We start from the raw sequence: 17,965 nt of genomic DNA on the forward strand, positions 1-17,965 counted from the left end.
TTGGAGAAACCTTGCATACTTTAAGGGAGCATTTTCACTAGGAGAGTCAAGATTTCTCAGAATCAAAAAAGAGGCTCAGGGATTTCCTTTTTCTCCCTCAGCATAGGCCTTTAGCCATACCTCCTGTTTTAGACATTGTGGATGATGTGTTTTCGGAGTCAAGCTTGACTCCAGACTCCTTACCTCCGGCTCCTAGCAAGCCAGACAGATATTACAGGGTTCCTGACTCACACAAATTTTTATTTAGAAACCCTGCTGCTGACCCTGAAACTATTTCACAGGGTCCAAAAGGTGTTAAGGCCTCAACAGCAAAAAATCCTACCCCCTCTGACAGAGATTCCAGGGCACTGGATAGATGGGGAAAGAAGGTTTATACATCTGCAAAATTGGCAGTCAGGGCCTTAAACTGCCAGTTTCATATGCTCGAAGTATCAACAACATGTTATGGGATTACTGAAACAGAAAATTATGTTGATTTCTGAATATGCAGAAAATAAAGAATTGCAGGAATTATTGCATGCAGCAGAACAAGTTGGAAAGCATACTTTGCAATGTGGTTTTGATTCCTTAGAGGCCTCCTGCAGGGCCACAGTTACTGGATCTGTGATTAGGAGGCATGCCTGGCTAAAAGAGCAAAATTTGCCTGATCATGTTAAAGCTAAATTGCTGGATGTACCTTTACAGCATGGTATCTGTTTGGTATTAAGGCAGAAGAGGTTTTAAAGAAAATGAAAGACAAAGCTAAGTCTATGCAAACTGTAAAAGACTTCTTACAAGTGCAGCCACCAAGATTCAGTAGACACTGGCCTACAAAAAAATTGGTCCTTTCCTGTGTCCGACAGAGCTCAACTGGGCAAATCCAGGCGCCGTAAAGGTTCTAGATACCAGTCACAGGATTCTTACAGGTCAAAGCAATGGGGTGCCTCTACCTCCAAATCTGGAGGAAATAAAGCGCAACCCTACAGTAAACAGTCTCAATGACTTCCCTATGTCATCACCAAGCATTTACCTTTTGGCAGCACCCTTAGGGGAAAAATTAGCACTTTATGCTCAAAATTGGCAGTTAATAACCCAGGACAAGTGGGTGTTAAACACAGTATCTCAGGGATACAGATTCCACTTCAACACTCTGCCAATTGCAAACGGTTGGCCAGATCTGCCAAAAAATCAATGGGCAGAGGCACAGAAACAAGTTATGTCCCTCATGGATATGTGGGCTATTCAGCCAGTACCAGAACAGGAAAAAGGACAAGGGTTTTATTCAAGACTGTTCTTGGTACCCAGAAAAAACAAGGCCTGGTGCCCAATACTGGATTTATCAATTATGAACACATACCTGGGCATTCCAAAATTCAAAATGCTAACTTTGCAGCAGCTTCTGCCCTTGCTGGGCAAGAACGCTGGGCTGGCGACATTAGGCTTAAAAGTGGCATACCTGCATATCCCAGTAAGGGAATTGTGCAGAAGATACCTCCATTTCAAGGCTGGCTGTATGCATTACCAATTCTTTGCACTGCCCTTTGGCTTATCTACTGCGCCCAGGGTCGTTACAAAGTGCCTGGCACCAGTAATTGCATTTTGCAGACAAAGAAGTATACAAATCTATCCTTACTTGGACGACTGTCTCATTCAAGCAGAGAACAAGGACATTCTTCTTTAGCATCTGGCATTTGTGAAAAGGCTTCTAACATGCTTAGGGTACACAATAAACGAAAATAAATCACAACTGGTACCCTCTCAAAAGATAACATTCCTGGGTGCAAGCTTGAATACAACTGTCCAGATGGCTTTCCTCACGCCAGACAAACAAAGGCAACTGCCTACTTACTTCAAACTGATGGTAACAAAAACCCGGTTATCTGCAAGACAAACTCTGCCGGCTTTGGGGTTCATGGCATCCTGCATTCTACTGATTCCATGTGCAAGACTGCATATGAGGAAACTACAGTGGTACCTAAAACGTTTATGGAGTCAACATTGTCACAGTCTGGAAACAATGATTCCTCTCATCCCCTGCCTACAACAGGAGTTTCTATGGTGGGCAAAGGCATGTCACCAAAACATGGGACGGTCCTTCTCTCTACCCCCTGCCAACCAAACCTTAACAACAGACGCATCAGATTATGCATGTGGGGCCCACCTGTCAGGAAGATGCATTCAGGACATATGGACCCCAAAACAAATACATCTGCATATCAACCAAAAAGAGATGTTAGCTGTTCAAAATGCCCTGAAAGCCTTTAAGGGCTTACTTCATCCAGGACAACTACTGATAAAGACGGACAACACCACGGTTATGTGGTACATAAACAAGCAGGGGGGCATGCACTCATACCCCCTTTGCAGACTAGCCATGGCACTGTGGGACACGGCCTTGACTTACCAAGTACATCTTCAAGCTCAATTCCTGCCAGGAAAGCAAAATACCCTGGCAGACATTTTAAGCAGAAACCTTATGAACCCTCACGAGTGGAAACTAGATCCACAAGTCTTCAGCATGATAACAAAGAAATGGGGGAGCCCAGACATAGACCTATTTGTCTCCCCTAGGAATTATCAACTGGAAAAATTCTGCACAAGGACTTATCACACACAAACATGGAAAGTGGATGCCCTATCCTTCAGTTGGAAAAACCTATCCGTTTACGCCTTTCCTCCTCTGCCTCTTCTTCCCAAGGTCCTACTAAAAGTCAGACAAGAAAAACCAAAGATGATACTAATTGCCCCGGACTGGCCCCTCCAATACTGGTACCCAATCCTAAGGAATATGTCTCAATTCTCAGCTTGGTACTTGCCTCAGATACCTCACTTACTGTCCCAGCAAAACATTCAGATCCTGCACAATCAGCTCCAAACACTGAACCTGGCAGCATGGCTGATCATGTAGTTATTCAAACAACACCTCTCAGTAAAGCTGTGATGGATGTCATTTTGGAAGCCAGAAGGCCTAGTACTAGAAAATCATATGCTGATAAATGGAAGAGATTCTGTGCTTGGAGCCAAGCACAAGGAACTGACACAGCAGAGCCCAATATTCCTCAGATTTTACAATACTTGACTGAGATGCTTGACAAAGGCCTATCTTTTTCATCAATAAAAATCCATGCCTCTGCCATCTCAGCTCATTACAACACAGAGCTACCGATCTTTTCTCATCCTTTACTAAAGGAGTATCTTAGAGGGGCCAGAAATTTAAGGCCTCCCAGAAGATCACCAATTCCTGCATGGAACCTCAATTATGTGTTGGAAAAGCTCACCCTGCCTCCATTTGAACCAGCTGCTACTGCAGATCTAAAGTTCTTATCATGGAAAACAGCTCTGCTCCTGGCAATTACTTCAGCAAGAAGGGTCTCAGAGCTACAGGCCCTCATGGCTGTGGAGCCTTTTATCATATTTTACCCAGACAGGGTGTCCCTCAAGACCAATCCTTCATTTATATCCAAGGTGGTTTCCAGTGTGGCTCTTAACCAAACTATTAATTTGCCAATTTTTTATCCAAATCTGCAGAACAGGGGGGGGGGGGGCGGATTCTGCATTCCTTGGACGTACACAGACAACTAAGATTCTGCTTGAGCAGGACTAAAGCTCTAAGAAAAAACTGAGCAGTTACTAGTGACATTTGCTGCAGGATCAGAGGGAAAGACTATTTCAAAGCAGACTATTTCAAAGTGGATAAGCCACTGCATTCGTTTCTGCTACTTACACCATGGCAAACCGGTGCCCAAGGGCATTAGGTCTCATTCCACTAGGGCTGCAGCTACATCAGCAGCTTTTCTCAGAGGGGTACCAACCTATGACATTCTAGAGGCTGCTACTTGAGAGTTCTGTTCACACTTTTATAAAGCATTATCATTTGCCTCTCTACACTAAATCCAGGGCAGGCTTTGCCACTGCAGTTCTGCAGGGCCTTATAGCCCCCCTAATGCAGCTCCAGCCACCCATCCATAGCTTTGGGATTCTACCCAAAAGTAATGACTGCAACAGTGAAACATGAAGAACATAGTACAGTTGTGTACACTTACCATAAATGTAGACGTTAGAGTGTATTCACTGTTGCAGTCCAGGTTACCCGCCCACCATCCCCCTTTTATTCTGGAGTTCCTCTTTCCTTCACTATCTTCTACAGCCTTTGTGGTGTATTTGCTTGTCGATGAAGGTAAAGTTTGTATTGTTGCATGTATATTTAACTTATATATATTTTTGCTACCCATTTGGGGGGCACCTGACATCTGGTGCAAGAAAAACTAAAGAAAATGGCGTCGGCTGCCTGTTTTATACCCCTGATGACCTGACGTCATGGAAGAGGAGACAGCAACCGACGCAGGACCCAAGACCTTGGAATTCAGGCTGACTGAGGGCAACCTGCCAGCAGGTTACCCAAATGTAATTACTGCAACAGTGAATACACTCGACCATCTACATTTATGGTATGTGTACACAGCTGTACTTTCCTGTGTCTTTTACATTTTTATTCACTATTCCCAAACCTGATCCAGTAGCTATAGCTTTATTTGATACCCACTGCGGCTAAGACTTAGTTAATTCCAGTCCTATTCTTTCTGATAAGGATTGGACAATTATTGATAGATATGGGAAAAGTACATACTTTTGCAACTTTGATTTTCAGAATTTTGAATTGTCAGGCTCATATGTTAAAGTTTCTTCTGACAACTTTTGAAAGGATGAGGGATGTTTACATGCATTTTCTTCCTGTGAGAAAAAATAAAATTGCTTTAAATAGTTTAGTTTCTTTTGTTGCACAGGTCACTTGCTCATTGTTTACAATGTGTGTATGACTGTATTAATACTTTTCCAGGGCTGTGAGTGGACTTGTACTGGAAGCAATTTTTCTATGCCCTCATCCAGTTTTGGCAAAAAAAAAAGAATAATCTGTCTCAACAAAATACAGATATAGGTAAACAGATGTTTAAGAAGAAATGGCAAGGAGGGTCTATAAAAAAAGTCTTGAACCTCCCAAAACCAAGGACAGTCCAACAAATCTGATTGACTATTCAAGAGACCTTGTGACCCCCTCCCACCCTGTCCCCTTTCTTCTTCCAGAAAGTCTGAATCTCCATTTTTCTTTTTTTGCAACAGATTGTTACTGACAAATGGGTTCTGAAAATCATTCATTAAGGTTACAGATGGCAGTTGGCAGAACGTCTTCCTTTCCAAGGAGTCATTCCTCATCCTCCCAATCAGATTTTCTTGATTCCACTGGTTCTTAATCATCTGCTGTCCCAAGGAGTGATAGAACCAATTCCTCCTTCTCAGGTAGGGAAGGGTTTTTATTCAAGGATGTTCCTAGAGCTAAAGAAAAAAAAAATGCTTGAAGACCAGTTCTGGATCTTTGTTTCCTGAACATTTTTGTAATAGTGCCCAAATTCAAAATTATGTCACTTCGCAACCTATTACCTCTTCTTCCTCTTTCAAGTTTCCTGGCAACACTAGGCTTATCACATCCCTATTCATCCAGACTTAAGACGTTTCTTAAGGCTTTGTGTGTCTGATCACATTATTAGTTCTCTGTGTTACCCTTTTGACTATCCACTGCACCAAGAGTGTTCTCAAAGTGTTTAGCTTGTTGCTCATTATATGCTACAGAGGCTCCACATTTTCCATATTTAGACAACTTGCTTATCTTTGCAGAGTCTTTTTCAAAGTGTCAGGAGTCTCTCTCAGGTGATAGATCTTTTGCATAGCTGAGATTCCAAAGAGAACATTCAGAAGACTGTCTTGACTCCTTCACACAGGATTGTGTTCCTGGTATGTCACCTCAGTTCAGAGAGTATTTTCCCCCACAGGAAAAAAGTATATCTTTATCTAGATCTATTTTTAAAGTTTTCCACTCAAACTTCTGTCAGTGTGATAGAATACATCAGAATTTTGTCTCATGGCATCTGTGATTCTCATGATACCCTTGGCAAAACTCCACATGAGAAAAATACAGTAGTATCTGAAATCCCTTTGGTCCTGGCATCAACGCTCTTTATCTTTTCAAATTACACTTCCGGGGTTTGTCAGAAGAGAAATCTTTTGGTGGGGACAACAAATATCCTTAAATACGGATTTACTCTTCTCCTTCCCTGTTCCAAAGCAGTCAGTCACCACATACGGTTCAGAATTTGCTTGGGGAGCAGTTTCAGGAGGAATAAAAGTGCAGGGGGTGTGGGACAGCAAGGAGAGAGACAAGCACATAAATATCAAGGAGATTCTTGCCCTGATCAAGCCACTCAACACTCTGAACCGTCTTTGGTCCACAGGAACTCTTCAGGTAGTTACAGACAATACTAGTGTCATGCTGGCCATCAACTAGCAAGGGGAACCAGATCATATCCCCCTTTGCAGACCAGCCATGTTAGCTTGGGATCTAGCTTAGCACATTCTACAGGCATCCTACATTCCATCAGAGCAAAGTTGTGTGGCAGACAAGCTGAACTTGACCAGGACAGACCCTCGTGAATGGAAACTAGATTAGGGGTCTTCCAAGATTTGCTCAATCTGTGAGGAGTTTCCAGTGATAGACATCTTTGCCTCCTCTCTGAACAGTCAACTGGCAAGATTTTGTTCAAGGACTCCATGCAGGTAGGCCTGGAAAAAGTTTCCTTTTCTTTTCCTTGGACATGAATCCCCAAGATCATTGTGGTGACTCCGTTCTGGCCCAGGCAGCAGTGGTTCTCCCATCTTTTGGAAATGGCCAGACTCGCACAGAACTGGGGTGTTTGATACACCCCAGTGTCAATCAATTTCAGTTGACTGACTGGATGCTAGGGTCTTAATTCCTTTTAGGCACCTGCTTACTGAGGAAATGCAGCAGGTACTAATGGAGGTAAGACAGCCTGCTACTAGAAAACCATATATAGTAACAAGTGAAAAGGTTTTCTTGTTGGTACCAACATAACTGGCACCCATTTAGGGCTAGTTGTTCTCTAGTTCTGCAATATTTGTGTAAGTTACTATCCTATCACATTTCTTATTTGTTTGAATAGTTTAATTTATGGGCAATTTCAGCATATTTGCCCATGGATCCTCCTCTTTCAATGCAGTCTCATGCCAGAATGTTCTTGAAAGGGGTTTCGCATACAGGGCCTCCAAGAAAACCATGGCCTCTCCTTAGAATCTTACTTTTTGTTAGAGAAGCTAGCACTTGCTACATTTGAACCAGCTAATCTGGCTGGCTTGAGGCTCATAACATGGAAGATAATTTTACTGATTGCTGTTACCTATGCACCTATGCAAGAAGGGTATTTGAGTTGCAAGCTCTTATGGTGAGTCAACCCTATCTAATTTTCCATCGGGGTAGGATTCCTTTGAGAACTAATCCTCATTATATACCTAAAGTGGTATCTGAGTTTACTTTAAGCCAAACTGTTCATCTCCTCATTTTCTTACTTGAACCTAAAAATGAGGGAGAAAGGATACTCCATACCTTGGATGTCCACAGGCAACTCTGGTACTTTCTTGACCAAACTAAATCTTACACATCTTTGGATCAGTTGTTCATTTTTTTGTGAGGGTAAGAAGCAGGGACAATGTGTCCAAACAGACTATTTCATTCAAACATCTACCGTTATGGTAGAGTGAACTTGCGCAACTGTTTTTTTTCAAGGTGGCAACAAACCAAGAGCCTGTCCACCTACAAACACTGAACACGACAAGAACTGTATTTTAGCGAAAAACACACGCCAACTAAAGTCCAAAATCCACACATCTTTTACTAAAATCCGAAAGTTTAGCGCTTTCATTCCTAAATGGAACTTCATTGGAACTCTTTATAATTACACATTACAAGAATTAAAATACTCCTCCAAATAAAACACATGACCAATTTCAACCAATAAAAATCACTTAAAGTTAATATGCTTTAATTTCAATACAGAATTAGTAGAAAGTGCTTTGTTTAGACCAGGATAGTGGGTTGCATTTAATCTTATTTGCCATCTTAATTCAAATATATCTAAATGTTCATCCACAGCCCTACCCTGTATGTCCTTTTTAATTCTGTTAATAATCAAAAATACAAAAGTGTGTGTAGTATAATGCATTAAATGCCTCTAAAGGGCATTTGTGGATTTTTTTGTTTCTTAATGTCTAAACAATGCTCATAAATGCGTTCCTTCAGCCTTCCGGAGTTTTTCCCTACAAGGAAGGCTGGACATTGCTTGTATTGAGCAAGATAAACCACCTTAGAGCTGTTACAGTTGTAACGCCCTTCAGTTTTACAAGTGATGTTTCTAATCACAAACTCGTTCCCACCAATACTGGTGGAACACAGTGCAAGAACCATATTTTTTCATACCCAAACTTAAACACTGTTGTTCACCCTTCTGTCCCCATTCTAACCAATTTTAAATGATTTTTCTTTTCTATAGAGAGCTATGCATTTTTCTCCCATTTTTTGACAAATGTTCTGATTTACTTTAAATCAGTTTTTCCTAATAATTGTTGTTATAACCAAACATTCTTTTGTCCTGCATCACATTACCTTGTTCAGTTGCTCTTCCCATAAAACCTCCACACGGCAAAATGGGTTGGAAATACCCACTTTCCCTTTTGTTAACAACCTCTGTCTTGATATTTCATCCAAAAATTCAATGGGATACCCCCCCTGTTTAAAAACATATTCATAAGGACCTCACATTCATGCTGAAAGGTGTCAAATTTAGAAACAATTCTTGCTAATCTCACAAGTTGACCTTGTACAACACATTTCTTTTGATGTATTGGATGCCAGCTGGAAAATGTGAATAGGTATTAGAGAATGTTGGTTTACGATACACATCAGATGTAATCTACTGTTATCTAAGTCCTTGCTGATTTCTATATCCAAGAAATTAATTCTCTTCTTATCACAATGGGATGAAAAGGTCAAAAATTCAACTGTTATTTATATATCCCAGATATTCATTCAACTTATCATGGGTATCTCTCCACAATATAAATACATCGTCCAAAAAAACGAGTATCCATAACCCAGTATTCCTTATAGTCACAGTTTAGTATATACTGGTCTTTCACTTAGCCATGACATAGTTTGCAACCATGGGGGCACAAGCAGCCCCCATCACAACTCCTGTTATTTGCTTGAAAGTCTGACCTTCAAAATGCAATAAAAAAATGATTTTCCAAAACTAACTCCATTAACGTTGTCATGGCAGCAACCCTCCAACTTTCTAGGTGGGTACATTTAACCACCTGGTTTTCAAACCATTTAAGACCCACCTGATGTGTGGAATGACCGAGAATGAACTGTGCACATCATTGATTACAAAAATCAACTCAGGAGCAAACTTAATTCCACTCAATTTGCCTAAAAAATGCCAAGAGTCTTTACAAACCTGTTCAATCTTGTCTAAGCCATCTTTTAAGCTAACATCCAAAAATGTTGCTGCTTTGAATGAAGCTTTGGAAGCTGGCCGGGTTTTATATCCGTGGCAGGATATAACCCATATAGCTAAGGCTACTGGAGCAAAGATCATTCATATATATCTACCAATATGGTAGGTTGAACTTGCACAACTGTTCTTTTTTCATGGTGGCTACAAACCAAGAGCTTGTTCACGTACAGATACTGCAAATACTTTGTTATTGTGGATGCTGAGTTTTCCCACAGAAACTACAACACCAGAGTAGTAACAAAAACAAGTGTTATGTAAAATATTTTATGTAAATAGATACCGAGCCTGGGCTGGATGGAAGCAGGAGGCAACTATTTATTTACAGAACTTTGAATATGTTTCTTAACTCTTTTCATTTTCTGCTGATTCAGTTTATCTTTTGAGTTTCAGTGTTTGTTCTATGTGCTGTTAAGAAAACTAGTCACATTTACCAGATCCAGAGTTTAATTGAAGAGAGCTGTACTCCCAATCCCCACCCCCAAAATGTCACTGTTTGAAGTTGCAGTTCAGTTACAAAGACTGCTCTTATGAAACTCTGAACTCAGGGTAAGCCGGAAATATAAATCCCTCTCTTGAAGGTTTCATATGTTCAACAATCACTACTTACATTGGATAAGAACTTTACTGCGTACTTGCAATGTTTACTGAGGATTCCTCATTTGCATCTACTAATATTCTGAGGTATGCATATAGGTACTCAGTCAGCTGTAGTCAAGCTGCATGCTGTCTTCTACTACCCGCCAGGTGTATCACAAATTAGTTAAAAATGATCCACAAGTTATTGACGTGCCGAAGCATGGCCTTAATGTTTAGCCCGAGTAGAAATCTTCTGTATGTACAGTCTAACATGAACTGTAGTCAAATCATTTCTCATATACTTATGAGTTATCTTCATGTGATTGGGGTCTTTATCCTAGTTACTTTGTGTAAGTGTAGCAGGCTTGTAGCTGATATGAACTAGGTATCTGGAGGAACAACTTCCATGAATCCAAGATCAGTTTTCCATTATGCTGAGTTCTGTGAAGGCTCCCCTGGAGTATAATGTATAGTGCTGGAGCCTTTTACTAGAGGAAAGATATTTTCTTAATGAGTGATTCTCACAGAAGAAATTAAATATTTTCAGAAGGTTGGGGTAGCTGGAATTAAAAGAACAGACTCACATTCCTAAATATGTGCAGTTTGGATTTGAGGGAATATACAATCTGAGTCCACGGAATCCCAGATGAGAAGGTAGAGGTTGTGGACAAAAGTGAAAGGACTAGATTGAGGACTGAGGAGATGTTGCTTCGTATGAAGTGCTGTTCATCACCAACACTTCCACAGTGTGAAGTGGATGGCAGCTACATAGAAAATGGTCAAGAGTTGGGATTGGAGAAGTTGAGAGAATGTAAGGTAAAAATGAATGTTGCAGCAGCTGCATAAAACGTAGCTTTGCAGTTAGATGGACAAGATAGCCTTGATAACTTATTTTTCTTCATTTGCCAGTTATTTTGATATTCTGATATGCCATTATCTGCCTTTGATGTAATGTGGAAAACTGAATGGAGTTTGTGGTTCAGAGCCTTAAGTCAGCCAGCAGTTCAGCAGAAAAGATTTTTTGCACGTGTGAATGCTGCAGAATTGTTTCTTTTTTAAAATATGTTTTGGAGTGTCAACTATCCCTTTTTGTATTTAGTCACAGGATATATTTTTATAGATGGAGAGTTTGGTAAGCATTATAGCGGTGCCGCATCATAAGTCAGAGAATGCAGTGCAAATCATTTGCAGCATTCTCTGTTGTTATGTAGGATACAGCACATGTCTGACACCTGGCAGTTGTTGTTGTGGTTGCTACAGCTGACATTAGTGTGTACTTTCACAGTGAATCACTCTTCTGTGCAGTGGAAGAGCCTCACCCTGGGGAAACCACCTTCTTGATTGCGGTATTCTCCCCTGCCAGGTACATTAAGCTTGCCTAAGTTACAATGCATCCCATTTATATTAAAACTTTTCAGAATTAAGGCTGAGTGAAAAGATAGTTATACCAGTGACACAGACTTTTTACACATGTAGAATGTTCAAAGTTGCAAATTGAATAATGTGTCTGTGAGTGCATGTAAAGATCCTTCCTTTAGTTATGTTTATTTGCAAATGTGTTGTTTGTTCCTTCAGGAGACTGGTGATCCTCTAATGGCACTTACATTTACCGTGTCTGCTACATGTAATGGAGTAATCGTAGCTCAGCTGCTGTACTACTGGAATGTTGTGCCACCTCGTGTCAAGAAAGTACAATAATTGTGGTAGAAAATGTACTGTACTGTACCTTGCACTCCCCAGGAATGAATGCAGAAGAGAAAGAAAAACATAATGAAGAGTGTGTAAAATTCAAGTGTGCTGAACACTGCAGGATGGGACTACACTTGACAGGCCAGCTCTAAGGAAAAACAGTTGTCCATTCAGTTTTTGGCACCTTCTTTTACACCATTTAGAGTATGTGGGAACAGTGTCTTCTCCCTTTTAATGAGAAACTCCTTAGCTACGTAGTCATGCATATAGTTTATTTGGTGCAATATGACCACCAGTTTATCTTGTATGAAATACCAAAATGCAAATTTAATTGTCCTTTACCACCAAGTAAAGCACTTTAAGAGATAAGAGACCAAATGTTTTTAGCACCATTTGTTTTGCTGGTAAATTCCATTAAAACTTTCCTGTTATGAAAATCTTAATATACATATATTTGTTTTACTTAAATTTTGCATTGCATTTTATTTGTGATGTACTGTGACATGATGATTACATTGCAAATTTAATCATGTGAGTCATTTTTGACCAGTGCAGTGTATATTTGTTTTTATATTTGTGTCTTGTGATCCATATGCAGTTCATCTCAGTAACGGCCAGTCTGAATTTACCCAGCATGTCTGGTTTTAATTGCACTAACTTTAATTTTATTTACTCCCACTTTGTACCTCTTAAGTGAAACTATTGTTTGATGATATGTGTGTTGGGACTTTGAAAAAAAAAATGAAATAGCTGGGTGATTGAAGGTGCTTGGAACAAAAGATTTGCTACAAAAAGCAAAATGTATTTTATTTCATTTTACAGAAATAAATGGATGTGACACTGTTTGCATTATATGCAAACCATCTGAACTGCAGTGGTATAATATAAGGTTAACAGTTCAGTGTTTGAATCCAGGTGTAATTTATGAATTCTGGATTAAAAAAATTAAGTTTATTAGTGCTTGCCACTGGTGGCCTGCACTTGGAATGAGTCTGGGGTCACTGTGGCAGAGGTTAGAGTGACCAGGGACCAGGAGTTTTCCCAGGAGAGAAGACATTGATTTTTTTTTTGTGTGTGGCTATTTTTCATTTGAGATTAGAGTGTCAGCATTTGGTGACACAACTGGGTGTTGCATCATATATAAAAGAGTACATATGTGTGGTCATATGTGCATTTGTGACACCACTGAGTGCCATATCTTCTAAGAGCAGATGTGTGCTGGGTTCACAAATATCGTCTTCCTTTAAATACACTCAAGGGTACTAACCACTTAAGAGATTTAAGAATGGTCCTACTAATTTTGGAAATGTGCAGAAGGGTAGACACTCATTACACTTGTACTCTGCATGGGGAAGCATTGTATGCCAGTAGGGTGGGGATCCCAAAACATATGCACCTCAAACACACAAGACACAGTTTGCCACAAAAAAGTTGGGTGGGGTATGTGAGGAGGAGTACTGCTCTCAACATCATGGGCCACATATTATGATTGTTTCTGTACCTACTTTTCTGTGTATCATACTGTATGGGTGCCTTTGTTTGTCTACTCATTTGTCTTTCCACTGTATGTGTGCAAAAGGGTTTTACTTCTTTCAGGCCACTGCTGTTCTGTGTCAGTGTCTATGTCTTAGAGAGTAATGTAGCAACTGGGGGGACCTGCTGAAGGTTAAGTAGACGAATAAACAATTGTAAAGCAAATAATGGATGTTTACGTTATTCTGTAAGTTTTAAGGAGTCATTTGCTTCTTTGCTGTGCTACAACTCAGGATTCTCAAGTTTTGGGTTTCTGACCATCAGCTGTGTTTGGGATTCATGCAACACGGGAACCCAGAGTCTGTCTCCTGGCAAAAATGTGTGTGTAGGATTTTTTTTTTCTCTCTTTTTTTTTTTTTTTTTTTTTCTTCCATCCTGTTAATACAAATGAACTTCTGCATGCAAGTAGAAATGCACTCTGACTGAAGACTGTACCCTACTTAGCAGCTGTAAATATGACAACAGATACAAAGAAAGAGCTCCTGATTTAAATAAAAATAGCTAATGAGTAAGTCTGTCACAGGTGTCAGATGGAATGCACTCAGAAGGCTTATGTTGGGCTTTCACAGATGTTCTTCGTGTTTCACTGTTGCAGTCATTACATTTGGGAAATCCTGCTGGCAGGTTGCCCTTGGTCGGCCTGAATTCCAAAGTCCTGGGTCCTGCATCGGCTGCTGTCACCCTTTCCCTGACGTCAGGTCGTCAGGGGTATAAAAGATGCAGCCGATGCCATTTTCTTTAGTCTTTCTTGCTGTGCGGTGCCCGAAGCAGAAGCAGTTCGCAAGTGCTGGTCAGCCGACTCCTGAGATTTTCATGTTTGATTTTCAGATCCGAAGTCTTCAATAAAGCTAAGTACCCCGTTGGGGAAACTTTTTTCTTGCTCCAGACCGATGTCAGAAAAAGTAATATATTGTATTTCTTGTGGAAAGCAAATACCTCATAAGGACTTTCATTCTTACTGTATTCCTTGCCTAGGCCCTGATCACAACGTTTCTGGTTGTCGGATTTGTGTTAGATTTAACCAACGCACTATTAAGAGTCGGTACGATTTTGCTTTAAATTATTTTGGACGCCAGTTTAATTATCCAGAAATGTCGTCGGATAGCCATCTGACTACCGGAGTTCACAAAAAATGCAAAGAAAAGGAGAGAGATAGACAACCGAGGCCCAAAACCGACGACGAAGCTTCTCCTAAGCCAGTTGCCGGTTCTCAGTGAGGTGCTTTCGCATCCCCTGACGCCCGCTACTTTAGAGTCGCAGGCCGCTACCGACTCCCACATGGAGTTGGCCATACAGCTGGAAACTCAAGGTATTGGAGCCTCGGATACTATTCCTTCAGATGGGTCCGGAGCCGCAGAGTTGGCACCGGCTTCTGAGGGTGTATTCGGACCTAAACATCTTTACATTAAACCAACCTCAGCTTCAAAGGCAAAGGCTAAAGCACCTTCTAAAGCAAAGAAACAGACTCAAGAGCCACGTAGACAGGCCTCTATGCTCAAAACACAGATGCTCAAAATGTCCGAAGACTTCATTACCTTGATTAGGGGTTCCCATCCCCCTCCTGATAAGAGGCCTAGGCAAGAGACTGACTATGAATCTTCAGATCAGGTTTCTATTTCTTCTGATTCCTCTTCTGATCAGGAATATTCTCTTCTCCCCCTATGAGGATTCTGATGCTGAAGAATCTATACCTTCAGCTTCTCCTCCAGAGGGCTATTCTTTTGGGGAAACCTTGCATACCATGAGGGAGCATTTCCACTGGGAGAGCCAAGATTTGTCAGAATCTAAAAAGAGGCTCAGGGATTTCCTTTTACTATCTCAACACAGGCCACTAGCCATTCCACCTGTGTTAGACATTGTAGATGTGTTTTCGGAGTCTAGTCTTACCCCTGACTCCTTACCTCCAGCTCCTGTTAAGCCAGACAGATATTACAGGGTTCCTGACTCTCATAAATTCCTTTTTAAAAAAACTGCCGCAGACCCAGAAACTATTTCACAGGGTCCCAAAGGAGTTAAGGCTTCCGCTGCATAAAACCCTACCTCCTCTGACAGAGATTCTAGGGCTCTGGATAGATGGGAAAAAAAGGTTTACACATCTGCTACCTTGGCTATAAGGCCCTTAAATTGTCAGTTTCATATGCTCAAATATCAGCAACATGTCATGGCATTGCTTAAACAGAAAATGTTATTAAACTCTGATTGTGCAGAAAACAAGGAAATGCAGGATTTATTGCATGCACCTGAACAAGTTGGAAAGCATACTTTGCAATGTGGTTTTCATTCTTTGGAGGCCTCCTGCATGGCTGCAGTTACGGGTTCTGTAATTAGGAGACATGCTTGGTTAAAGGAACAAAATCTGCCTGATCATGTCAAAGTTAAATTATTAGATGCACCTTTACAGCATGATACTTTGTTTGGTGTTAAGGCAGAAGAGGTGTTAAAAAAATGGAGGACAAAGCTAAATCTATGCAAACTGTCAAAGATTTTTTTTACAAGTACAGCCACCTAGGTTTAGTAGACACTGGCCTACAAAGAATTGGTCCTTTCCTGTGTCAGACAGACCTCAAAGGGGCAGATCCAGACACTCTAGAGGCAGAGCCCAGGCGTAAGGTTCATACAGGTCAAAGCAATGGGGTGCTTCTACCTCCAAAGTTGGAGAAGACAAATCACAACTATACAGGAAACAGTCCCAATGACTTCCCCCTGCCTGCACCAAGCACTTATCTCCTGGCCAGCACCCTTAGGGGGAAAATTAGCACTTTTTTCTCAAAATTGGCACATTATAACCCATGACAAGTGGGTTCTAAATATCGTGTCACAAGGGTACAAGTTCCATTTCCATTCCCTGCCAAAGGCAAACGGCTGGCCAGATCTGCCAAAAAACCAATGGGCAGAGGCACAAAAACAAGTCTCATCCCTATTGGACATGGGGGCCATTCAACAAGTACCAGAGCAAGAGCAGGGACAAGGATTTTACTCGATTGTTCTTGGTACCCAGAAAGGACAAAGCCTGGAGACCAATACTGGACCTATCTATTCTGAACACATTCCTGGATATACCAAAATTCAAGATGTTGACTTTCCAGCAGCTTCTGCCCATGCTGGGCAAGAACGCTTGGCTTGTGACTCTAGACATAAAAGAGGCATACCTGCATGTCCCAATCAGACGATGATGCAGAAGATACTGCTGGCTCAATGCATTACCAATTATCTGCACTGCCCTTTGGCTTATCTACTGCGCCCAGGGTCTTTACAAAGTGCCTGGCACCAGTAATTGCATTCTGCAGACAAAGAGGATTACAAATATATCCTTACTTGGACGACTGTCTAATTCAAGCAAAGAACAAGGACGTTCTTCTCCAGCATCTGGCATTTGTGAAAAGACTTCTAACATGCCTAGGGTACACAGTCAACGAAAAGAAATCAAAACTAGTACCCTCTCAAGAGAGAATATTCCTGGGTGCAAGCTTAAATACAACTGCCCAGATGGCTTATCTCACGCCAGACAAACAAAGGCAACTGACTACCTATTTCAAAATGTTGGCAACAAAGGCCCAGTTATCTGCAAGAAAAATTCTGCAGGCTTTGGGCTTCATGGCATCCTACATCCTACTAATTCCATATGCAAGACTGCATATGAGGAAACTTCAGTGGTACCTAAAAAGTGCTTGGACTCAACATTGCCACAACCTGTAAACAATGATTACTCTCATTTCTGCCTACAACAGGAGTTTCGATAGTGGGCAAAGACTTGTCACCAAAACAAGGGACAGACATTCACTTTACCCCCAGCCAGGCAGACACTAACAACGGATGCATTCGATTATGCCTGGGGGGCCCACATGGCAGGAAGATGCATTCAGGGCACAAGGTCCTCAACCCAAATGCATCTGCATATCAATCAATAAGAGATGCTAGCTGTTCAGAATGCCCTGACAGCCTTCAAGGACCTACTTCATCCGGAACAACTACTGATAAAGACAGATACCACGGTCATGTGGTATATAAACAAGTAGGGGGGCACACATTCTTACCCCCTTTGCAGACTAGCCATGGCTTTGTGGGACACAGCATTAACTTACCAAGTACATCTGCAGGCACAATTCCTGCCAGGAAGGAAAAATACTCTGGCAGATGAACTAAGCAGAAACCTCATGAATCTCCACGAGTGGCAGCTGGAGCCACAAGTCTTCAGCATGATAACAAGGAAATGGGGATGCCCGGACATGGATCTAATTGCCTCCCCCCACAACTACCAACTAAAAGATTCTGCACAAGGACTTATCACAAACAAGCATGGAAAGTGGACGCCCTATCTTTCAGCTGGAAAAACCTATCAGTATATGCCTTTCCCCCACTACCTCTCCTCCCCAAGGTACTCCTAAAGGTCAGACAGGAAAAGCCAAAAATGATATTGATTGCCCCAGACTGGCCCTGCCAGTACTGGTTTCCAATCCTAAAGAACTTGTCTCAATGCCCAGCTTGGACCTTACCTCAAATACCTCATCTACTGTCCCAGCAAAACAATCAGATCCTGCACAGCCAACTCAGGACTTTAAACCTGGCAGCATGGCGGATAATGTAGTCATAGAAAACACACCTCTCCGTAAAGCTGTGATAGATGTCATTTTGGAGGCCAGAAGGCCTAGTACTAGAAAATCTTATACTGGAAAATGGAAGAGATTCTGTGCTTGGAACCAGGCACAAGGAACTGAGACAGCTGTGCCAAATATTCCTCAGATTTTACAATACCTAACTGAGATGCTGGA

The 17,965-nt window shown here is 41.3% G+C and overlaps 1 protein-coding gene across 1 annotated transcript in view; it reads left to right on the forward strand.

Annotated features, from left to right (window-relative positions):
* Positions 1-12,106, forward strand: part of MPDU1 (mannose-P-dolichol utilization defect 1) — a 226,763-nt gene extending 214,657 nt beyond the window's left edge. Inside the window, exon 7 of the mRNA XM_044077012.1 lies at positions 11,550-12,106. Coding sequence (XP_043932947.1) covers positions 11,550-11,672 — 123 coding nt within the window. The 3' untranslated portion in view covers positions 11,673-12,106. The remainder of the gene's footprint in view (positions 1-11,549) is intronic.
* Positions 12,107-17,965: the final 5,859 nt, after the last annotated feature.

This window comes from Protopterus annectens, chromosome 7.part0 (assembly GCF_019279795.1).
Source record: "Protopterus annectens isolate FY-2018-M chromosome 7.part0, PAN1.0, whole genome shotgun sequence".
Taxonomy (NCBI): Eukaryota; Metazoa; Chordata; order Ceratodontiformes; family Protopteridae; genus Protopterus; species Protopterus annectens.